General features: G+C 39.7%; 1 protein-coding gene across 1 annotated transcript in view; it reads right to left on the bottom strand.

Annotated features, from left to right (window-relative positions):
• Positions 1 to 2,839: 2,839 nt before the first annotated feature.
• Positions 2,840 to 25,936, bottom strand: part of RYBP (RING1 and YY1 binding protein) — an 87,409-nt gene continuing 64,312 nt past the window's right edge. The window contains exons 3-5 of the mRNA XM_012652645.1: positions 7,416 to 7,592; positions 7,227 to 7,325; positions 2,840 to 6,856 (exon numbers count right to left, since the gene is read on the bottom strand). Coding sequence (XP_012508099.1) covers positions 6,604 to 6,856; positions 7,227 to 7,325; positions 7,416 to 7,592 — 529 coding nt within the window. The 3' untranslated portion in view covers positions 2,840 to 6,603. The remainder of the gene's footprint in view (positions 6,857 to 7,226; positions 7,326 to 7,415; positions 7,593 to 25,936) is intronic.

Here is a 25,936-nt window from a genome sequence, read left to right as displayed (position 1 = left end):
CTAATACACACTAAGCTTCTACTGTGATCTCGCAGGTACTCTGTGCATCTCTAATCCTCCCACTGACTCTAAACTTTCTCCTTTTTAATAATAACAGGACAGTAAACATCATTTAAAAAATCACACTTTTAATGATGAAAAGCCATATACACTGTAACACTGTTTGTAGACACAGAAACATCAAGCAGCTGTCAAAAATACCACTGGACTTATTTATTTACATGAGGCCTTTAACCAACTGCTCTTTCCTCTGGGCCAGGAAGATTAATGAATAAACATTTTAAAACACCATAAAACCACCAAAACAAACCCTTCTCATCCATGGCGTTATCAGTGAAGCATTAGAATGAAAGTTCAGAAAATAAATTTTGATCCCCATTATTAAAAACATGGTAAAACACAACCAGCCTCCCGTGACCCCTAGGAGCAGAGGACAGGGCAAGAGCGCATATGCTCCTAGTGCCTGTTTGAGAAACGAGGCAGGCTGACTGGCCCAAGGTCACCCAGTCATTCAGATGCGGGAGTCTCGCCCAGTTCTGACTGCAAAGGCGTATCCTGTGGTTTCCAGGAGTCACATCCGCTTGGTGCTCTGCCTTGTTATTTGAGAGTCCGAGGTTGACAGAACCGGTGTAACGGCCTGGGCAGGTCCTGGTCTGGCCCACATGGCAAGACAGCAGCTGGCAGGCCTTTGGGTCTGGAGTTCAGGGCTGCATTTAAGGCTACAGTGCTCAACGCTGGCCTCCCTAGGAATCCTCCAGTCTGGCCCAGGTTTAAACAGGAAGCCGAGCTCTTGGAAGAGTTAGGTGTTGGGTAGTTTCTTCCTTCCTGACTCCTCCAAGCCTCTCAGCCAGCCTTCTCCTTGGACTCCTATGGCTCCACAACTGAAGAGTTGACTAAACTGTCTTGTAGGGCTCCCCAGATGTTCTGGGTGGGCTTTGTCCAGGGAAGCAATGGCAAACGGATTTTATCTCAGGAGAACATGGGCTGGGATAGCTGTCTTGAGGATTCTGAGTCTGGATTCAGCTGAAAAGAGCGCTGTTGACTGATTAGTGATGTCTGGCACAGGCTGGAGGTGGAGAGGGGAACATCTGGGGTCAGTGTCACTTGCCGGGTCTAGGTCAAGGGAACCTGCGGGAGTGAGCCAATTCCACATCCCTCCCTGCTCGCTTCAGCTCAGCGCGGCACTGCTGCGGACTTGGGACTATATAAACGCTTAGGGACTGGATGCCTTAGTGAGAGCCCCGTCTTGTGGTTAATGCCTGGAGAGAGGAATTACCAGGCAGAACATATCATCTGCATACCTATTCTCACTCCCTATGTTTCTAGACATATCCTATGATCCTTTCTAGAAAAGTCAGAGCCTTTCCTGCGGTATCCAGCTGTCCATCTGCATAGTGCCTTCCTGACAAAAGCCGTAAGGACAATCAGATGGGCTGTGGCTTCTTTCAATAGTTAGCAGACAGAACCTTGCTCAAGAGTTTTGATCTTAACATAAGGATGGTTCTAATCTTTGTTTTGTTATGGTTTTAAGGAGTGGCTCTTCATAACTGCTGAGCTGTCAGGGGTGAGACAGACCCAGGGCCTTCCTGACATCCCTCACGTCCTCTTCCCTGTCTCAAGCAGGAGCTGGCTGGTTTCCATTTCCATGCAACGTGACTATGAAAGCAGACAGCACGAGGCTGGGCACTTTCTGGCTTAGGATGTCATTCTACTGTTGATCAAGAGCAATTCAAGAGCCTCTTACCATGATGCTGTCACACTCTAACCATGGGATTCCTCAAAGGGGGGTCTAGACACTTGGTGCCACACTAGAATTTGGCTGAGTACGAGAAAGAAGCCTTTCTCCTCCCTTCCTGTCCACACAACTGGAAAGTAGCTACACTCTTCCTAAAAAACATCCTTACCCTTCCACTGCAAAGGCCAAACATTTGCGGCAGGGCTACACCTAGCGTGGGAGGCGGCTCCCATCCTCCCCAAAGGGGTAGCAGTGCTGCCAGCAGTGGGGACCCTCACAAAGAACTCCTCAGGTACAAAAGAAAATGGAAAGGGGCAGATGTAAGCAGATTGCCTCTCTGTATCCAAAATGGCCTGTGGGAAGCATCACAGACCCCACCCAGTACCTGCCCTTCAACCCCTCCAGACCCTTTCTAAGACTTCTGAGGAGCCACTCTTGGGTCATGATGCTGCATTGGAAAATGAGGACAAAGGAGAGTGGAATTTGCTAAGTTTTCTTTTACCAGGACAAATCCATTTTGAAATCAGGGTGCTGCACTCTCTACACTCTCTTCCCTTCAGCGCTAGCCCAAGTGCAGACCCAGGACAAAGTGTTAAGTGGTTTCATAATTCTTCAGGTCAGTGGTGTGGCTCAGCAGTCCCCCTGGCATGAAGCATTAAATGAGCTCCTCTCGTGTGGTTCTTAGGTCTCACGCTGCACTTTGTTTAGGTCTCTGAGCCATTGTGGACCTAACTGCAGCTGGCCAGAAACAGGGGTTGTCTTTTGAGGGTTTTCAGTCCTGAATTAGCCATTTTTAGCATCATCTCCACTTGCTTTCTTTAAATCTTTGCAACCTATTTCAGAGGATGCACTTAGAAGACATTAGTTCATTTTCTTCCAAATTTTGGTGACTGTTTTGTCAATTATGTCGTCTTCTGCATCACTGAGGCATGTACTAAGACACCCAAAGCAACTTCAGCTTCTGATAACAACTCAAGTTCTAAAAAATGAAACGAACTTCCTATTCACATTGGAAATTTTCCACAAGTTAAAAATCAAGGTATAAAATGTAACTATTATTCTAAAGGCTAAAATCTATACACACAAAAATAAAGATTTCCAATGTAAATTTTACTATTTTATTTGTGAAAAAACTACAAGCAGAATTCATAAATAGACATTTCTATTTAAAGCAGGAAAATGATAAAGTGGCTTCTAATAACATAGTCGTGCACATGCCAGTAACAGGAATATATTAACATCTTTTATTTGCTAGACAAAGAGCAGTGTCCAATATAAATTTCCCCAAAACATTTAAGACCTGTGAATTTCTGACCAGTTCACAAAACCACCAACTGACACTTTAGCATGAAGGAAAAAAAAAAAAAAAAAAAAAAAACCTAACAGACTGTCAGCTCTAAAGACGTTACAGAGCAGAAACTTTCAAAAGCGTTATTTATACAAGCTGTCTTTCTGGGCAAATGAAAAATATAGCTCGTATAATACATTAACAAAAATTCACAAGATAAGATTATGTTTTGACATACTTAACAAGCATTCTCTATTTGTCTCCAACAAACAAAGCTAAGGAAATAATGTAACCATCTTTACACAGTAAATTAAGGTTACAAGTCATACACAAGAACAGAACTGCTTGCGCATTAAAAACTGTTCAGCTCCATTGTCATACTCTAAATGTTGGCTCTTAAACCATTTTCGGTTACATACAAGCAAAGGTTATTATATATTCAGCAATAAATTTTCAATAATTTAAGATACGGTAGCTTAAAAAAGTAGACTGAGAATGGTCTTGATAAGGCAGGTGAAACATCTTAGTGGAACTAAACTCACAGAAGCTTCTGCCAATGTTTTTAAATATCCAGATTGAAACTGAAAGGTTTTGATTAAAATATTTTGTGGGTGTCAAGATGTCTCTACTTTTTTTTTTTAACTGAATGACTCAAGCAGAGCAAGTCAGGTAAGCTCCGTGTGCGCATTCGCGCAACCGTGAAAGATTCTGTGGTATTAAAACAAATGGAAACTTGCAAGCATAACACTGTGCTTTTTTTTTGTTTTTTTTTAACCTGCTTTCTGTGCCACTGAATACCAAGTATTTCTGGTCCTCTTTTAATATATATCTTCGTAATCTACACTAGTGTTTTTATGCGCTGCCTACTAATTGTAGGGCAAACTGCAAATGCAGGAAGTTACAGGAATTCCATTTCCAGAATACATGCCTGAGGGATGTCATCAATTTCAGAAATTAAAAGTCTAAAGTATCTACCACTTTACTATCCCAACAGAATACACAACAGCAGCTAACGGGCTGGCCCCGGAACATCTGATTGCCACAACTCCCACTGTTAGCTGCAGTTTCTACCAGGATGGCAATTTCATGCCACACGTTCTGAAGTTAATTCTTCCTTTCCTTCTCCCCTCCCCATTCTTTTAATTTATCACGGAGGCAAAACTGAAAAACCAAGACATTGGCAATGAATGAATTAGCAGCCTATGAGTAGCTGGTTAATCAGCTTTTTCCACTAATCTAGGGGGTCCAATCACTTTACATGAAACTAGTTTTCGAAAAAGTACACAGTGTTTCTGAACAAAGTGCATAACAACACTTACTGGTTTAAAAAGCAGTGCAACCCTTGAGTTTGGTGGTATTTAAATTTTTTCTTAAAAAGTTAATTTAAAAACTTAGCAATTCCTTATACCTCTGGAAAATAAATATGGCTGACTAATTTACCCTCCCTGAGACCCTTAATAAAAGGAATACTAAAACTTTTAGAAGGAATGTCTTTGCAATATCCCACTAATATTAAAATGTGGATTTAAAATTCATAGTCAAATTACTATGTATTATATATTCTGATGCTTATAGAAAGCATCTGATTTCCTTTGGTTCATTAATAAATACTTTACAAATGTATTTAAAAAGATAAGCATAGTTTGCATCCCAGATACAAGTTTTTTAAAAAGAGGGGAACATTGTCCATGCATTTGAGAAGAGGACCACAGCAACAAATGGCACTGCTTTATAATCTATATACCTTTACGAACAGAATTTAAATTATGGAACACTAGTGACTACAGAATAGTTTTAATGTAAATGTGAAAGGAACCTTTCCTGTTGGCTACTCAATTCAAGCTGTTAATTTTTTTTACTTGTTGCCTCCACAGACAGAAATTACTTCTATTATTAAGCAAACCAGGTTTTTAACACCAAAATGTGGGTGCTTCATTACAAATGGGCTGCCCTCCGTTGAGTCCCTAAGTCAAAATTCTCATGCTTGAAATGACTTCGAAGTACTACAACTCTGTGTGTATGAATGTAAAAGTCAAACAGAAGACAGACCCCAAATCCAAACAAAAGCAAAGCAAAACAAGACTAATTTTTTTTTTAAATGAGGAGGGGTGGGATCATTTTAGTGGTCTTTGATTTTTTTTGTCAGACAGTAAAAAAAGAGTGAGAAGAATAGAACAGTTTACTCGAGCTATCTTTGTGTCAGGGAAGAAACAGATCACACGCTGCTGGCAGTAAGTGTGAGCTTTCCCTGCGACTCTGGCCGCTGGCGCTCAAGCCATTCACTACTCAAGTTCCTCCCCGCAGCAGGGCATTGAGAAATGTCTCCAAACACTGAAAAGCTCCATGTCCGGACTGGATGTGTGGCTGATAACTTTCGTTCAGTAAAATGCATCATGGTAGGTTTTGAGAAAGAAAAGCAATTCTCACAACTGAATTGGCAGGGTAAGGGTTCATCAACCAGGGGACATGAGGCAAACAAATTTCCATCACAAACACCACCACTGCGATGTCATATGGAAGGTTGAAACAAGGGATTCCTTCCTATATGGACCAAAAATACAGTTTAGACTGTTTCAGTCCTAAAACTAAGAGACAATTTCTAGATTTACCTCAGACACGAGGAGCGGTCTGGAAAATGGATGGAATTCGAGTTACAGAATACCATATTTTCATGAGTGCTTATGTGAGAAAACAGCAATGTCAACACGTAACCGCAACTTACACTAATACTTGGCATTCTGGAGCTAGTTTAGTTACTTTTGAATGATCAAAGCCCTCCCCAACTAAACCCCTTGTGATTTGTCAGTTATTCCACTGCGAATGCAGGCTATCTGGAGCAGTCTTTAAATTTGAGACCACATTGTTTAAAAAATATATATTTTCATATCGTCCAGTACTCCTTAGACAGATGAGAGTCAAGTTCCCATGAAGGTTGGAACATACTTCACGTAAGACTAATTTTAATTTAATTTCAGCACTTTCATAGAAGGGACTGTCCCAGATCTGTAACTGTTCAATGTTGTTTCCACTTCACAGTGTATCAAGCACCAGCGTTGCCATGGATTGGTTTCAAATAACCCTTTATATATAATTTTATATTTATATATATATAGTTATATCAAAACTGATAGTACATAGTATAACTGGAAGAAAGAACTAAACTTAAAAGGATATGCTGAAAGGATGGAGTTTGTGAACACAATAAATAAAAGTTCCCTCCCCCTCCCAACCCTTCCCCCAACAAAACAAAAACAAAAAACCAGTTGTAATGTACATGGAAAATTGTGCACAGCAGATTTTTTTTTTTTTTATAAAAAGTAGATTCAGGAGCACATCCAATTATAAATGATTGTTAGGAAAATCATATAAAACAATGGAATACATAAAAGTGTCAAGAGTAATCGTCAGGGTGCGAAATTCCTTGGTGGCCAGATGCCCATGGCAAGCAGAAATTATCCTGGCAGCATCACTAAGAGGTCGATGTCCACAGAAGATTCTCCAGGGGTGCAAGCAGCATGGGCAGGTGGAAGATTTGAATTTCATACCCTGATTCATAGTTTTCACAATTCCATGTGCAATTTCAGAAAGATTCATCATTTACTGCTGACATGTCGCCCTTTGGCGTGGAGGAACGGGAGGAGCCCTTGTCTGTGCTCTCTGACCCCGAGCTGCTCTGGTTCTGCTGTTCTGACCCTGCACTGGAGGTCACTGTGGATGAAGATGTCGAGGAGGAGCGAGTCTTTTCCTTAAAGTCTGTGATAATGACGGTGACGTTGCCTACAGTTACTGCCAACTGCTGTGCGGTGCTCCTGTCCACGTTTTTCAGTCGGGGCCTGAAAAGAACACCAAACGGGAACAGCCAATTAAATAACTTATGGATTAAAAACAGTTTCTGGCAGAATGTCATCCAACACACACAAAGATTTCATGAATCTAAACTGTCTACCACACGTGCCAAAGCTACAAGTGTGCTGACCAATTTTAGCAATAATAGAAACAATTATCGGCTAGCAAAGCCTGAGACCACCGCAAAATCGCTAGCTTTCTCCTGCTTTGGCCACAGTATTTAAGTCGATTAACATAACAAAAACGTCACCAGACCCACACCTAGCTCTTCATCTCACCGTCTTATCCTACAAACCCACCCCACGTTCTTGATCTGATTAAGTAAATCTTAGCAACTCCCTGCTAGTTATTGAGTACCTTGAGGTGTGATTCGTTTCGCTGGTCTTTGTTGTAGCATTTGCAGACTGTATACTGTTTGCTTCGCTAGGAGGATCTTTCAGAATGTCAGACTTTGGTCTAAAAGAGGGAGACACAAAAGAGGAGGCATTTAAAAGATATCTTGGATTCACCTGCAAAATAATATCATGTACTTAACCAGAAACTTACTTTGTTTTCTTGTTGGTATTTTTCTTGGTAACACTAGGACTAATTTCCTTATCTTTCTCAGGTTTCTCTTTGTCTTGCTTTTCAACTTTCTCCTTCTTTTCCTTTTTAGGAGGTGGTGGAGTGGCATACTGTTGTGCCACCTGCTGTGCCACCAGCTGAGAATTGATCCGAGGTTTTCTAAAACATTCAAGAAAAGATGTATCATTATTTGCTCTATAAATGTTTTTTAAAATTCTTTATTTGGCTTCACAACTTCTTAGGTATTTTATTATTGATATCTGGCAACTCAAAACTAAATTTATGGTACACGTATGTTATTTCTACATTACAATTTGACTTAGCATGGATGAGTCCATAAAAATTTTCCTTTTACAAAGGAAATGGGAGATTCTCATGTGCTAACACAAACACATACATCCCTGTGCAGTAAAATAGTGTTTTAGCCAATAAAACATGACAGTGTTTCTGAGAGTGCTGAGAACACTACTTTTTAGAGCTGTCAAGATTATACTGACTGACAGCTTTCAAATACGTCTGCTGCAGAGGGTTAATCTCATTTTATTAAATGGACACTGATAATCCCTTGAAAAGAGAATGATATTAGAAGTGTGACATTCACTCCTCGATCTAATTATTCCAACGTGTTCTGCTCCCCTACAGCTGTGACTGGCACAGACAACACGCATAAAGAAATAAAAGGTAACTGTGGTTCATTGTTAGCTCCCAAGGGAGTGAAGACTGAAAGTCACCATAAAAAAAAAAAATCTTAGTCAAGTGATACATTCATTGTGCCATCAACCATTATGTCCCCACCAGTCTCCAACTGACACTGGATCTTAGCACTATTGTTCACAAATTCCAAGTGGTGCCAAACACTTTTCACATGCATAAACATTCACGACCCAAATGAGAAAGGGAGAAAGGAATGCCTAAGCATTATGTCTGTATAATATTAATTTTCAAAGACATTCCCATCTGGATAGACACTTACAATATAATAAGCTCTCCAACTTTAAGATGGGAAACAAGTATACAAGTGGGTCATTAAGGAGGTAAAGCAACTGGCTGCCAGAACGGAAGGTCACCTTCAGATCCTATAGTTCCCTCTGCATGCCCCAGGATGGAGGAGCTGACCAGAGAAAAGTAACTGCACAGACTAGGTCTGACTCATCAACAGGAGAGTCAGCTGTGGAGGACTGGAAAACACAAAAACAAATTGAAGAAAAATAAAACAAAACAAAGCTACCTTCTTACATAATTTTGCTATTCTTTACCAGAAAACAAACAAATAGAGTCACTATGTGCATGACATGCTCACTCCACAAGTTAAGCATGGTTATGGGAGGACCTCTTGCCCAGGGATGTGATGTAGCTGACAAGGGATGCAGGCAAGGAAGAGACAGATGCTGACTCCACAATGGCAGCAAGGTTAACCTGAGTGTTATGAGGCACTGGGTTTGTTCTAAGTGTTTCAGTACTGGCTTGGTGGTACTGTGGCTTTGCAAGAAAATACACCTACAAAGGTGCAAGCTCAGAGCAAGTTTCCTATTGGCCTCTGGCAACACAGGCTTTGGTCATGGAATGGCACCCCACGAAACTTTGAAAGTACCCCGCAGCCTGGATCACAAGTGGCCTCACTTGTCAGTGAGCAAGGGATTCAAACACAGATGTGAAAATATCCCTAGGGAAAGCAGAATGTGCTTACTCCAAGCACCCCCCATCAAACACACAGGACTGTAATGTGAAAGGTAACTTTCCCCTTTCAATGGTCCTAACAATGGCAGCAGCAGCCATTCTAACATATTCTGCTCCTTTGAGGAGGAAGTATGGCTGTGTTAATACTTACAAAGAAGACAATGATCGCTAGGAAACATTTCACATGCACTCACTAGGGACATCAACAGATCACTGTCTACAGGGATCATCAAGCAGTTTAAATGAGAGTTAAAATAAACCGCCACATATTAACCAATATTCAGGTGTTAAAATGAAGTAACTCAGCCAGAGTTAATAATGTGAATAAACTAAACTTTATGAAAAACTACACCTTGAGGGAGAATTTCAATTAAGCCAATATGCATATTCTACTCCAGAGAAATCTGACCTAATAAGATGATGCCTGGACACCAATTAAGGAGAGAGAGAGACAGAGACAGAGAGAGAGACAGACAGACAGACAAAGGTAGTGGTTGGTCCCAGAAAACTCCCAGCTTAAGGGGTCTGCCTCACTCCAGGATAACAATCAACTGTGTACTCCTGACGGCAAAGACCACATCTTAATTATCTTTGTCACCATGGCATTAAGCAATGGCGTACTCAATAAAATCATCTAACATTGCAGAGAAATACAAAGTAGTATGCAAACTGAGAAGAGGGCCCAAGCTCTGGTGATCAAGAGGCTGCTGCTGACTTTCAGCAGGCTACGTGGGATAGGGGCTTCAAAGATTAAGGGACAGAAGGCTGCCAGGGAAACATAAAAACTCCTCTTTGAGATCTGTGGTGCTAAGGTAAGGTATGGCTTGGCTAATACGCTCCTGACTGCATGTAGAAGACTGGGAACGGCTGATCTTCCTTGACAGAGCTAAGTACGCTCCCAACCTCTGCAACCAGGAGGTCATGCCAGGGTCTCCAGATTAGGTATTATAAATTGCACTTGAAGCAGGAGAATTAGAACCATTTCACAGCCATCACAGGACAGAGACATTATGAAACCTGGATTTAGCACATCTCCTCGAGGAGGAACTGTCATCTCCATTTTACAAATTAAGAAGACTGAGGTGCAGAAAGATTAAGAAATTCATCCAAGGTTCAGTTCCATCTGGACTCTCCACAGACTCCTCTTATGAAGGTATCCTCAAACCAGGCCCCTTGTCTTTGAAGGGCCCAGCCATGTGTGTGTTTGGGGCGGTGGGGACGTGATGTGACTTGGGAACGGGGCACTAGGGATGAAAACCAGGTCAACCCGAGTTACAGTTTAAGCTAGACATTTGGCCAAGAATCCTACTGCCCTCAGCTTCACCATGCCTCACTCTGGCAAGGAGGTCACTACCTGGTTGTCCTTAAGGGAAAAGAAAAGGACGGGGGGAGCTGGCAGGAATGTTTGCCTTGTTTTCCACTGCCTAAACACTTTCTGTAAGGAATAAACCTGCATCATGATATTTAACACTGCTGATCAGTGAGAAATAGTGACTTCCCACAAATTTCTACTTCTTAATAAAGTCTTCTAAGTGTCATACAACACACTGTAAATGGCTCTGATTTAATGAGCAGAACTTCCATCGTGTTGTGGAGAGTCAAATCTTCGACACAGAGCTGACAGTCTGAGTCTCTGGGATTATCCAAGTTTCCCAAGTAACAAACCTTAAATAAGCAGTTAACAGCCTTCATAATAACAGTGGAAAACATCAGATCAAAGCACATGGCCTACAGTTTTTGGTATCTAAGCCTCAAATTAAAACCAATAGATCACTGCAACCACAAAACCCTCCCAAAACAAAAAACTACTTGACCTTAGACACAATATAGTCAACAGAGAGCCCAATTTCCCACACAAGTTTGGCACCAATTTTTTTGTATTTTAAGACTGTATATTTCTTATAAAAAAAAATGGTCTTCTTGAAATATAGCTGTCTTCTTGAAACATACTATTTTATAGGTTTATTGTTGCTATTTCAATAGTTTACAAATGAAAATGTGCTATGAAACTTCAATAATAAACATCAGGAAAACAGTTCTATTTATTTGCATTTAAGCAGCTAATATTTTAGAAAAGGGCCCATTCCATAAAAAGTGAAGCAAATCTTCATCTGGCGACATTCTTAATTCTTACAAAGAAAAAATTTCAGAGTATTCAAACACACTTGAACACAAATGAGAACAGGAAACAAAAATCTTTCTGGATTGCTTTGATGTGTACTCATACCGCTTTTAGGGAACACAGGCAAAATAGTATTTTTTAAAGAGGCATTTCTCCCATACACACTTCTTTTCCTTTTCCTGTTGTATATTCAGGGGAACCTGAGATCTTACTACTCATTTCTCAAGTACTTCTCTACATCTCAGCTATTGCAACAAGCGACAAGACAAAGCCACCTTCTTGTGGTTCAGGCAACAAGGAGCCAGAAGAATTTCTAACAAATTATAACTTTCCTTGACTGTGTCTAGCTTTTTATAAACAATCATGTGTGTGTTTTGCCCACTTCTGGAATTTCACCTGGTGTTTCACCTTTCAAATAAAGTTATCTCGAAGGCTCTGGAATCGATCAACTCACCAATCTCAAACATGAGATAATTTACGATTAATATATTAATAGTTCCTTACAACTGATAAAATGTCCTCACCAAAGCAGCTTATTAATACATCGCCCTTTACTTCTTCATGCATTGCTTGTATGTTTCCCCCGAACCCTTCTTTGCCTTGGTAATTTGTAAGCTGAAGAATTAGCAACTTCAAGAATTTAACAACTCTGAGCAGGTCTTTCCAGCATTGAGTGCACTCCTTATCAGGATTCTTTACATAGACCTCATTACAGTACTGTAATTAAAGGAGCCTTCTCCTCATGACCTGGTTTCCTGTCTCTCCACTCAAAAGGTCACCATATACACACACACGTACACTGGGTCAGCTAGAGTGGATCTGACCCCAACCAACAACGATTGTATTTATTATTACTGATGTCCCCAAATGCATACATCCCAGCTGGGAACCTACCAAAGTACTCTGCACAGCCATTATTCTTCCCCACTAAAATGTTTTAAAAACAAAATGGGAATGGTACTAAATCTAACCTCAGGGACCTGGGTAGGCCAAATGTGTCAAACAGCTTTATAAACTGCACACAATTATTTTTCTTTGCAAAATTACGTTAAATTCACACTGAGGCTAAATAAATTTGATCTCTCTTTGGACTAGTCTGTAAAAGATACTGTATTCTAAGGTATAAACAACCAAATTGCAAATTCATTTGTGGAATACAATCTATTTTTAAATTGGGCAATGCATACATACATTTACCTTTACAGCAATTTAAGTGTTAAAGCAAAGTTTTTCTAGCCCCACAGCACTATTCACTAAACACTAGTGGCCCCTGGCTTTGATAACTAGTACAACTTGTTTTCTGTTCAATTAACCCACCCACTCCTGTTCCATTATATTTTTTAAATACCAAGGAACCTATATGACCCCGTGACTTCATTGAAGCCAACCATCATTGTAACACAGATAATTAAAAACTCAACTGTCACTTGATTTTACTAGGATCATACATTGTAGGGTATTATTAATTCCCCTCTGCTTCCCAAACAGATCTCTTTTAACAGTTCTTTTGTCTCCTAAATAATACTTTCCTCTCTCATGTAAACGTGTCTTCACTTTCCCAAATCCTTTGGCCCATCTAGAAGGAACCACTGAGTGACCCTAAAGGGTCTTAGTTCCATTTTGGTTATTCTTTTCCACATACATCCTTGACTCAGGAGACTCACTCTCTTCTGTATTAGAAACCTAAAAAATTTCCCCCAAATCTGATTCCAACTATCAAATTTTCAAAACCCAAGTCATCCCCTTTCTCTCACATATCTTTCCTTGTCAGCTTCACGGGTAATGGGGAAACAGTATAGTGTAAAGGAAAAGTATGGACTTTGGAGTTAAAATGGCCTTTGGATTTTATCCAGACCCACTGAGCTTAGGTAAATTACCTGAAATGGGAATGGAGCCACATCTAACTTAACAGGGCTGAAGTCAGGATGAAATGAGGTACCGCTCACTCAGCTCTTCTCGTAGCACATGTAGACATTCAACAAAATAATTCCCTGTAGAAATAATACATGCATTCCAAAGCACTACTTTTCCAGCTGTAGATGTGCCTGCCACCCTTCTTCAGATACTGGGAGGCAAGTGGGAAGATTTACAAGTGAAAGAAGCTGGTAAACCTGCCCTGGGAAATGGTTCTAGAGACATAAATCCTTCGCATATGTGAGCATCCTAAAGTTAATTATGCTGTCTAACAGCAACAGCAGCACTAAAGAGCCTCATCAACATAGCTGTCAATTTTTCTGCATATTTAAGAGAGAATTTTGGTTTTGCACATATCCTTTTTAAAAGAGGATGCCTTTAGGGGTGGCCACCATACCTCAATTGTACATTATATGCACATGGAATTACAAAAACTGTCACCCGATACGGCTTGGTTAGGAAATGGCTCCCACGCAGCTAACAAGCATCCTTACCTTAATAAACAGCAGATTGTGAAATATTCTACTCTACATTAAATTTTCCTTTTGAATATTCAATTGTCTCTTATGCTCTGAAAATACACTTAACAACTACTTGAGCACCAATAAGTGAAAGTACTACAACTTTTCTACAGCTCAGGAGCATATATATCCAATAAATAAAAAGAACTACAAGTGGTTTAGATTGTTGGAAACAAAAGGCCGATTTTATAAAACCAATCTGGCAGCAATGGACAGACATCTCAGTCCCATGGTTCTTAGAGTGTTGGTCCAGAGACTGCTGGGGGTCCCCCAGATCTTTTCAGGAGGGTCTATTAGGTCAAAACTATTTCCATGATAATTTTAAAACATCACTTGCCTTTTCACTTTTGTTTTCTTGAAAATAAAGAAAAATCTTAAACTTATTAAACACTACAACTTTCCAAAAGTGGGCTTACTAAAGTATTTCAACTATAGAATATAAATCTGGCTTCCTGCCATTTCCTCTGCCCTGTGGTGTCTGTAACAACAGAATTTTACAGTGGTCATTCAAATATTTTTAAGCAAATGTCCCGTAATAAATATGCTCTAAGCTCTCCCATAGCCCGTTCTCCAAAAAGCAAGCCCACTGGCAAAGAATGTGTTAGTTAAGTGTGCCATGCAAAGAAAAACACTTCCTAAATTGTTGTGAAAATGGACTGTTGTTTGAAGATGGCTAAATTTTTTTTGATACCTCCATTCCATATTTTCAACATAAATTTTATTTTACAGTAAAAGACTTAGGCGTTAAGATCGAAAGGGTCTTTAACTTGCTAAGGATTTGGTCTGTGTAGTGTTTTAGGATCACCATAACACTTGAGGCAGTGTAAGTACCACAGCAGCTGCAGAGGCTGGTACTGCAACCACACCGGCACGGTGTAGACAAACCTCCGCACCTGCCTCATCTGAAGGAGGAAAGCCTGTATACAGGTCTGTCTGGAAAGTATCTGGCCATGAAAAATAAAGACGTTAATTGAAGAAGATACAAGAAATATTGTACATAGGACAGTAAGCCTCAGTTCCCTTCAAAGTAGGCACCTTGAGACCTCACACGGTTCTCCCAGCGTCTCTTAACCTAATCCATAGGCACTCAACATTCTCAGGTGTTCTGCTTGTTGCAGGTCTTCCGGAACCTGGCTCATTTTCAATAGAGTCTCAACCATCTTTGAAGCATTTGTCCTTTTTTTTTGCGCTGCACTCATTTCATCATCCCTGAAAGCCTTCTGAATTATCCAAATAGTTCCCGTGGAGGAGTATTCAAGCTTAACGCAAAATTTGACGCATATCCGTTGCTCTACTTGCTCAGTCATTTTGAATGCAACGGGCACACAGTACACATGCTCACTCAACAGCGTCTAGTGCCCCAATGACTAGTACAGTGACGTTGTCACTGTTCACGCATGTGCATCCCAGTCCACTCGCCTTAGCTGCCAGGTTACATCGATGTCTCCCAAAGTGTTCTCGTTATATTAACTATGGCTGGATACTTTCCTGACAGACCTCATATGCATCCACCTCTACTCTCTGGACCAGCATCCCCTGCTTCTCGAATCCAGGCTGCGTAACATTGTGTCTTCTCTCCGTCTCAGGTTCACCTTTGGCATTTTGGCTTATCCCATTTTCTCTCCTACTCCTTTGTATCAACTTGTCTGCATCTCAGTTTCATCTTTAGCATTTTGATTTATTAAGCAAACTTCTCCTGGTGTCTACTATATGTAGAGGCAGGGTGCTGTGCATTCTGGGTGTGTGGATATATGCTCATTTTCCAAGGGGCCAATTAGATATTAATATAACACAATAGATTCCAATGGCCCAGAACTCTGGTGAGGGTCATTTGTCTTATATGGGGTCCTCCCTGTCCCACAAGCTGAGACATAAGACATAGGTCTTTAACAGATGAGATGCCTAAAGTCTCGCCTCTTTGCTTTCTGTATTACCTTAGAACCCTAACTCTATGACTTTGGATCAGTTCTATAATCACTCCAAATTTCTATTTCCTCACAGATAAAAGTAAGTGATCTCCAAGGTTCCTTTAGCTTAGACATTTGTAATCAATATCAAATAAAGACAACTAAAAATTAAAGTATTTGTTTTTGAGGTGCAGGTAAGTTGCAGTTTATGCTCTTAGTAACTCATTTAACCTGTTTTTAAAAGTCAGAAATAAACATCGCATTTTTACAAACATGGTACAAACTACATACTGTTGGTTTAGTGACTTAGACATGACTTCTCCCTCCCCCCTCAAAAGATATATAAAGTACCATCACAAATCATGTCAGTGATTAAGATAAATCCCAGAAACTACAAGTCTCTAAGTGAACCATATTTTCAGATGCAAATAAGCTTGATAAATCAAGTCATTCTCCAAGAAACACTATACTGAAGCAGCCTAATCTGCTCTGTAAATTACTATACGGCTGTCAAAGATCCCATTTTTAAAATGTATTTAACCATTTTGAAATTATAGTACATGTCACAAAAGTGGGTACTTGCAAAACACAAAATAATTAGTAATTCTTTACAGAAAAAAGCTATTAGATAATTCAGTCTAACAATACTTAACCCGTTGCCCTCCCTCAGGTGTAGGTTTCCTCATGTGTTAAATTAGGGGTTAGATTAAACTAAGGTAATCTAAGGTTTCCCTTAAATCTACTCTTTAAAACAAAACTTAAGTAATAGAAAATAAAAGTTCTGACAAGCTAATTCGTGATCAAATGATCCTGTTATAACAGGATTCCTACATCACTGGTAATTAAAACTTTCTTATCACATCAGAAAGACCTCGACCTCACTGTCTGTTGCAGTGTTTCGCAACTTCAGCACTACTGATATTCAGGACCTCATAATTCTTTGTTGTGGGGGCTGTGCCATGCATTGTAGGATGTTCACCAGCCCATTAGATGCCAGCAGGCCACACCCCCTCAAGTTATGACAGCCAAAAATGTCTCCAGACTTTGCCAAATGTTCTGGGGTGGGGGAATCACTCCCAGGTGAGAATCACTGGTCTACTGTCTACTCTTATACTATAGGAATATAGCATAACGGATAGAAATCTTTGCAAATACAGGAAGGCAGCACAGAACTACTCCCATCAAAGTTTTATCAAAAGATACCTGCCCCAAACATCTGCAATGTGTTAATCTTTCTAATTGGTGGGGGTTATAAGAGGGTAGGACATAGGAAGAATTCTAAGGTGAATATACTGATACTGTGTCATACTTGTATTAAATTGTGTGATGACTCTTCTATTGCCACACAGACCCCTCGAAGGAAGGCTGTTTGATCATCTCTCTACAATTATTAATGCAACTCTGACTTGGTTTTGTTGTTGTTATTTAAAGAGACAGAGTCTTGTTCTGTAGCCCAGGCTATAATGTGAACTACTGGACTCCAGCGATCCTCCCATGGCAACCTCCTGAGTAGCTAGGAATACAGGCATGCCACCACACCGGGCTAATTCTCTTTCTCTTTTTGTAGAGACGGTGTCTCACTATGTTGCCCAGGCTGGTCTCCTGGCCTCAAGCAATCCTCCAGCCTTGGCCTTCCAAAGCACTGGGATTATAGGACTGAGCCACCACACCCAGACTACTTTGACAATTATTAATAACACCATCAAATCATGGTCTTTATTTCCAATAAGGGAAGGAAATGGCTTTTGAGTAAGGGAAGGAAAATTTTAAGGTATCTTTATTTACATCTTTGAAATGGTTGAAAAATGAGATGGGAATGAAGGTGAAGACTCTAAAATTACCAGTATACACTAGATAGAGACATCAGCACTGAGTTTGAGAATTCCACAAACTCAATACATACAGTTTTGTTCTGCTGGGGATGGGAGGGGACAGTGTGGCACAAGTAGAAGATGGGAATTTATACGCCAATTTAAACAGCAATCTTTGAATTAAATGCTGGGTATATTTTTATAGATGGATGAAAATTTTCTCAGAAGAAATAACCAGAAAATAATTAGAATTATTTACATAATAATAGAAATTTGAATAGATGAGATTTTGAGACACATTGTCAATAGTCGTGTATTATAGCCTAACATGCCCAAGCACACACAGTATCTTAGTACCTGAGAAATTAATCATGCAAGTATCAAAATCTACTCTAGCTAAAGAAAGAAAACATTTGTTGCAAAAATCTTTTTGTTTTTTTTTTTTTGGAGACAGGCTCTTGCTCTGTCACCGGGGCTAGAGTATAGTGGCTTTGTCACAGCTCATAGCAACCTCAAATTCCTGGGTTCAAGCAATCCTCCTGCCTCAGCCTCCTTAGTAGCTGGCCTACAAGTGTGCACCACCACAAGTGGCTGATTTTTAAAATTTTTTTGCAGAGACAGGGTCTCAAACTCCTGGCCTCAAGCAATCCCCAACCTCAGCCTCCCAAAGTGCTTAGGATTACACGTGTGAGCTGCTGGGCCATAAAAATCTTACTAGCCAATTCTTCCTAGAATTTATCCTTTTCCTTTTGAGGGACCAAAGGGAGTTGTGTTCGAGACATTACATTAACAAACACTAATGTTTGTATATAAAAAGTTAAGTCTGCACAGCCTCCACCTATGAGTGCTTTTCTTGTCTAAGCAAAATTCTCCAAGAACTTTCCTAGCAATTAAGTGTGGTGAAATGATGCTAACCGAATGTATCAGAATAGATGTTATCTAATGTTTTTAGCAAACATTTACCACTATTATATTCAGAACACATCGCTGGGGGTATACTCTCGTATGCAAATTCTCTCCCTCCTCTTTCTCATTCTTTGCATGCCAAGAGGACCTCAGAGAGGATTCTCAAATCTATCCTATCCCCACTTCTCATCTGCACTGTCTTCCTACATCCTAGTTCAGGACCTATATATCTTCCTCCAGAAGGCCCTATCTGATCTTTTTTCATCTTCCCTCTAGCTATCATGCCTGATGCTAGAGCACCAAAGGTTCTAAAAAAGAAAAGATAATTGCCTATTTGCTTAAAACCTCTGCCACAGCCTGTTGCTAACAGAACGAAATCTCAACTCCCTAGCTTGACATACAGGACTCTTCACAATTTGCCCCGACATTTCTCCCCAGCTGGCCTTCCCGCTTTCCCTTCACGCTCACTACCCCAGGCTTGTTCATGCAACTAGCTCAAGCCACACTGGACTTATCTTTTCCTTTACCACTTGCTGTATTTGCTTACCTGCTATTCCCTAGCTTCTGAAATGCCCTTCCTCCATACTTCATCTGCAAAGCCCGTATCTACTTTTAAGACCCAGTTCAAAAGCTACTTCTCTTCCCAACTCTCTTGGAAAGTAAGTTTGTGGCCAGGTTTTCGGGGTTCCCAAACCATCCTGACATACTTCTACCACTTAAGGTTCTACATTATAATTTATCACCCTATTTGTCTGTCTCTCCCTACTAGATTATGAACATCTCCAAGGCAGTACTGACCTTTTCAATGTTATGCTATACTCCCCACACTTGCTTCAAAATAATTGTTTCCTGCTAGTAGCTCAGTTAATGCTGGCTGCAAGAATGTCCTCTGTATAATGTGACGCAGACAGCAGATGCTGTTATCAGTATGTAGCATAACACTGTATTATATATAATACTGTACTTAGCAGTCTCTCTAGGCCTTAGAACAGAGCTCTTTAGGCTTGTGTGCTCTAAGTCATTTTTTATATTGCCATTCCCTAGCAAAAAGCCTGGGACACAGTAGGTTCTCAGTGAATATGAATACCTACCCCAGAGACAGAAAAAAAAAAAAAAAAAAAAAAAATCAGGTAATGAATGTTTCCTATGAAGTGCTGTGTTGAGCATTCTACATATATCATCTCTCACAATCCTTACAACTCAAGTTATTAAAGGAACCAAAGGCCAAAGGTCCAAGAGGAAATACAAGGCTAGCGCCAAGGACAGTATAGCCGAAGTTTATCCTCTTTCCACTAAACCACACTGCCCACCCAATGAACCTGACCTTAAGAAGAAGGGAGGGAGATGAAAAGAAAGCCAGTGAAAGGGAGGAAAACAAAGGAAAATGGGATACCATTTTAAAAACAGAGAAAGTTTCCAGGAAATAATGGTCAATAATACTAAAAGCTGCAGCAAATAAATATTGAGGACAGGCCTTTGAATCTGGCAATCAGGGAACGTCCTTCCAATCAAAGTGTTTCTTTTCTAATTCCTTCACTAGATTACATATATACCCCTTAACCCTTGACCTTTCCTACTACCTCAACTATCCCAACTACTTAAATGTATCCCACCTACACTCACACAGTACTCGTATGAAAAAAGCAGACTTTTACAACCTGTTCTACAGTGCCTGTTATTTTTAAATATCTAAGGGGAACTAGGACAAAATTCTTAGGAAGTTGAGTCTAAGTCCCAATCCGCCAAACTAAATTGCTCCAAGTGCACTTTCTGCAACGATTTGCTGAAAATCTGATTCACTAATTTGCAAAGATAAAAGATTTTTCAAATGCTTTTTTAGAAGTAGAAATTTTAAATGTTCTACTTTTTAACTAATTTTAGACACAGACAAGTTGCAAGAATAGTACAGATTCCCCATATACCCCTCACTCGGTTTCCCCTAATGTTAACATCTTATATAAACACAGTACAATGATCAAAACCAGAACATTAACACCTGTCCAATACCTTTTTTTTTTTTTTTTGAGACAGAGTCTCGCTCTGTTGTCCTGGCTACAGTGAGTGCCGTGGCGTCATCCTAGCTCACAGCAACCTCAAACTCCTGGGCTCAAGCGATCCATCTGCCTCAGCCTCCCGAGTAGCTGGGACTACAGGCATGTGCCACCATGCCCGGCTAATTTTTTCTATATATTTTTAGTTGTCCAGATAATTTCTTTCTATTTTTTTTAGTAGAGACAGGGTCTCACACTTGCTCAGGCTGGTCTCGAACTCCTGAGCTCAAACAATCCGCCCACCTCGGCCTCCCAGAGTGCTAGGATTACAGACGTGAGCCACCGCGCCCGGCCTGTCCAATACTGTTAACTAAAACACAGACCTTATTCAATCTCCCCAGTTTTCTCACTAATGTCCTTTTTCTGTTTCAGGATCCTATCTGGGCCTCACATCACATTCTGTTGTTATTTCTCATTTTTTAGGCTCCTCCTTTCTCTGACAATTTCTCTGTGTTTCCTGACTTTGATACTTTTGAGGACTACTGGTCAGTTACTCTGTAGAAATGTCCCTCAATTTGGGTCTGATATTTTCTCATGATCAGAATGAGGCCATGCATTTGGACAGTATCACAGCATGATGCTGTGTCCTGCTCAGTGCATTGTATCAAGGGGTTCACGATGTTGCTATTGCTATGTCTTATTTCTCCACCTTAAAGTTAATATTAATATCTTTCAAATAAATAACGTGGCAGAGATACTTTTAGACTATACAAATGTGCTATTTCCCCTCAAACTTTCAGGCACTAATTTTAGCACTCAAACATGGATTCTACACAAATTACCACTGGGTTTTTTTTTGGGGGGGGGGGGGGGAGGATGGGGGTCCTAATGGTGATTTTCTAGTTCTTTCTTTTCTTCTACATTTATTAATTGGAGTTCTTCTTTAAAAGCTATCTCCTCTCTTCCATATATTTATTTATTCAATTATTTATATCAATATGAATTCATGGACATTTATTTTATCCTATGGGTTAAAAATCCAATACTGTCATTATTTTTTTGCTCAAACTGTTCCAGGTTTGGTGATCAGGGTCAGGTTGACTCTTGTTTTCTTTTGGCAAGCCGTCATCCTTCTTGAGCCCTTAAGTCTCAAAGTTTTTTAGGACCAAATGTTCACTGGATTATTCTATATTTCTAAGCACGTACTCAAAGAAAATCATTACGGACAATCTAGAGAAGGAATACAATATTCTAACAGGTCAGTCATGCAAACTGACAAATCATTATTATACCCTATCCCAATTAGCCTTATATTCCCAACAGCATAAGCATTACTAAAAGTTGGGTGTGGGGTTCTGGATATCATTATGAATACATTTTCTCAAGAGTTTTAAACTAATTTATATCACTAACACCTTTACTAATAAAAATTGCTGTGTTCTAAAGACATGGGTCATCATCAAACAATTTGTGTCCAAAAGTAGAAATGCCAGAACTAATGATAGATTCATTAGTTAGACAAAGTGTTCTCTAAAACATAAAACACATTTTTCTGGAATTCTGGGCAGAGAGAGGGGAAAAGATTTCAGACTCTGAAAGAAACTGGAGATATTTTGCCCAGGAATAAGGGTACAAGAGCCAAGGCTAAGCTCATGTTCCAAAGACGACCAAATAGCCCATAGTGGAGGAAACAAAGAATCCACTCCTTCTGCTTTTATCCAGCCCTCCCCACGGATCAAATTGAACTAAAGACTGGTACCCCCAACACTACTCCCTGCCTGTTCAAAGGTGCGTGATCACCTGCCATCTAAACAAAATGACAAAAATAAAAACAGAAAACTGGGCAAAGAAGAATGTGAGGTGTTGTAGTTTGATGACCTGGTCAGTTTTCTCCCCCCTAGGATAAGTTTTAATGAGGTACAATCTACACAGAGTAAACTGCACATAGTTTTAAGTGTGCGTTGAAGTTCTGACAAATGTATACAGCAGTGTAATTGCCACCCTCAATCCTTTATGCCCCTTCCCAGCTCCAGGAGGCCACTGATCTGTTTTTGTCAGTATGGATTAGATCTGTCTTTGAGTTTCAAATAAATGGACTTACACAGTATATACTCTTCTTTTTGTGTGTGGCTACTTTCACTATGCATAATATTTCTGGGAATCATCCATGTTGTTGTGTGTTTTGTTTATCCAGTCTCCCACTGATGGTTATTTTGGCTTTTTCCAGTTTTTAGCTATCACAAATCTGAGATGAACATTCACGTTCAAGTCTTTGTGTGGACATATGTTTTCGTCTCTCTTGGCTAAAATGCCTATGGCAAGTGTATATTCAACTTTGTATGAAACCACCAAACTCTTTTTTTAAAGTTATTATACCATCTTACATCCCCTCCAGCAAAGTAAGAGCGTTCCAATTGCTCCACACCCTAAGCAACACTTGGTACTGTCAGTCTTTTTAATTTTAGCCATTAAAGTGGGTATATAGTAGTATCTCAATATGGTTTTAATTTGCAATTCCCTGATGACTAATTATGTTGAGCTATTTTTTTTTTTGTCTAGAATGCACTTTTATACAAGTGCAGTTGATGGATTAACAGAAATCATAAGGCTGTACAATATTTATGAAGATCAAGGAGTTTGCCAATATGGTTATCTGTTGAAGTTGGGAGATGAGCATGGAGATTGTTATTTATTTCTACTCTAGTGTTTCAATTATATCCATTTAAAAAGTTAAAAATAAACAAACCAGAAGCCTGCTGAGTTGTATGCCCAGCGAATGTCTTAGTGTCTTAATTGAGGTATAAGGACTCAGAAAGAAAAGAATGAAAGTAAAATGACAGCTCAGCTATTTGTCTAACGTAGGCACAGAATAACAGAATAAAGCATTTTTGACTCTGAGTTAACAGATTCACAAGAACCTACTATCAACCAACTCTTAAAAATTAACCAACTGACCCAGCTGAGTATGTGTGTATGCTCTACATAAAGGCTTGTAAATCAGGGACTTGGATGCAGAAACAGTAGACAGGCGACAAGACTGGAAAGGGCGCTGGAGGATATCGATATCCAGCACTTTGGATGAGACAATCAAAATCCGAAGGGGTTCAGCGAACTGGAATAATAGATTTGAGATCAGACAATAAGATTTCACGGGATAGCAATATTTAGGGAGATAATCTGCTTGCTGTATTTCTTAATCGGAATGTAACTGTTCTAGTCAAAAGAATAATAGACATTAAAAGAATGGAATTTTAGTTGTAGCTCTTTTATCAATTTGCAGATGACTTATCACAACTTATAACAGACTTTGGCCTCAGTTTTCTCAACTGTTAAAAATGAGAAAACACCTGTAATACGTTCCTCTCGACCTGGTTAGGGAAAAAAGGCTGGAATCGGTAAAATAAATACCTGGGAGAAAAAGTGTAGAAATGCTATTTTGATTCTCACACACACTTGTGTATACATATTAACAAAGCAGATCCAAGTTTTAAAAACTTTGGTTTCAGTAAAACCAGAAGACTATTTTCACAAGTTTCAGACAAATATATACCTCAGAGGGTTGATATCACATAAGAAATATTCCAGTAGAGAAAAAAAAAGCCTTAAACACATTTATTGAGCACCCGTGATTCTAGTTTTTAAAAATTGTATTCCATATTCTCTGTATTATTAAACAGTACATGAAAAATAATTTGCCATTTTTCTGATTACTCAAGCCTGCTGTTACAGTGAGATTCCCTGTAGAAGCACTCAGAGCTTCCCTACCCTGCACAGGCCCTGCCGCTGTTTCATGGTACACAGCAGTGATATAGTATCCTATAGTTGTGCCACCTCTGTTACACTAGCAGCTGTCCGTGGTTCCTGCTGTTATTGTAAGTCTTCTAGGCTAGCCCTCATTCTGGGACTGGAATGTATGCATGGGGAATAACACTGAGAACACAATTGTTTCAAAAGCAGAACACAACTCTGAGTTCCATTTCTGACCACTAATTCAGCATCTTCTCCAAGTGTCTTTTATAGAGACTTAACCTCTTAAATAAGGTAGTACTTCATAAATCCATCAGTTATAAGAAGTACATTTAAAACTTCCTCCTATACTTAACCATTCTTAACAAACTGTGTTATTTCAGTATGTATCCACATCCCAAACTTAAAATCTGTAGTAAGAAAAACTTCGAAAAGATGCAAACACATCAATAGTCATATTCATCTATAAATATGAAGCATTATCTCATGGGAACAAATACAGCCAACTGGGGCCAAAACCGTGTTCCCTTCAAATGACAGCTAAGAAACATATTTTTGATCGGTAAGGGACTGAGGTGAGAACATATCATGCCTACCCACTGAAATCTTAGTCACAAAGGAGGTGTTGCCTACCCAACAAAGGACCTATCTTCTCCTAAAAGAATCAGCAAATTCAATTCCTAATTTTTCCAAAAGCACAAAACTCAAACCTTCATAAAGAAAAAAAATATTCATTAATTCTCAGTTTAACCGACTTGTTTGAATAACACCAGAATTTACTTTATTCAACCTTCTCAACTATGTAAGAATATGATAAACCCCTTGCTGATAAGGTTTTGAGTTAAGAAAAATATGAACATGTTTAAAATACAAGTGCTAAGGAGAGCAAGGGCTTGGTTGTGGGGAAAGGTACAGTGTATGGAGATTCTCCCCTCTGAAGTTTTTGAGGAGCAATCCACACTCTGAGATCTACAAGCTGTGGTAACTACACGTGGGGCTGATAACCAAACTCTTTCTTGTGCAACCAGCTCCTGAAGAGCCCATCTCTTGATCCTAATTCTGCCTGTGAATGGCGGCACTGTCAAGAGAGGAAATCTCTTACTTAGAAAAGCTTGTCTCTCACTTCTATTCCTCACCAGGGAAAACGGGGAGCTCATAGTTCATATATACTGAAGGGTCTACTAAATGCAGAAGTGGCTCTGTACTAGACATTGCAAGAAAACTGAAGGTAAGTCAGGGGCCATAATATGAGGTGCGGTAAGATGAACATCAAAAAAATATGATGTGTATGAGAATTTCATGTAAAGGGGAAAATGCATCCCTTTGGAGTGATGAAAAGTATCTTTAAGGAGGAGGAGGTTTCAAGTGGATTGTAAGGAATAAACAGGTTTTGCAAACTTTTGAAGATTTAGCTTAGATTTGTAGTCATAACATGATTTTACAGATATCTAGCAGTTCCTAAGTAGTATTTGACAAGGTGCAAGTAAATGTTCTCTGAAGAAATTTGAGAAACCAACTGGGCACGGTGGCTCACTGCCCATAATCCCAGCACTTTGGGAGGATGCGGCAGGAGGATCACTTGAGGTTAGGAGTGCAAGACCAGCCTGGGCTACAACAGTGAGACTTGGTCTCTACAAAAAATAAAAAAAATAGCCACGCATGTTGTCGTGCATCTGTAGTCCTAGCTATTCGGGTGGCTGAGGCGGGAGGGAGGATCACTTGAGCTCAGGAGTTCAAGGTTGCAGTGAGCTGTGATGGCAGTCACTGCACTCTAGCCTGAGTGACAGAATGAAACCCTGTCTCTAAAAAAATAAGTTTAAAAAAAAAAAAAGAAATTTAAGAAACCTATGTCACAGTTTCACAATAGATGGTAAACATTAAAAATTGGTAAGTTCTATATTAAATCT

Source organism: Propithecus coquereli, unplaced genomic scaffold, assembly GCF_000956105.1.
Source record: "Propithecus coquereli isolate 6110/MARCELLA unplaced genomic scaffold, Pcoq_1.0 Scaffold391, whole genome shotgun sequence".
Classification (NCBI taxonomy): Eukaryota; Metazoa; Chordata; class Mammalia; order Primates; family Indriidae; genus Propithecus; species Propithecus coquereli.
The sequence above is the reverse complement of the archived record's forward strand: the minus strand, read 5'-3'. Positions and strand labels throughout refer to the sequence as shown.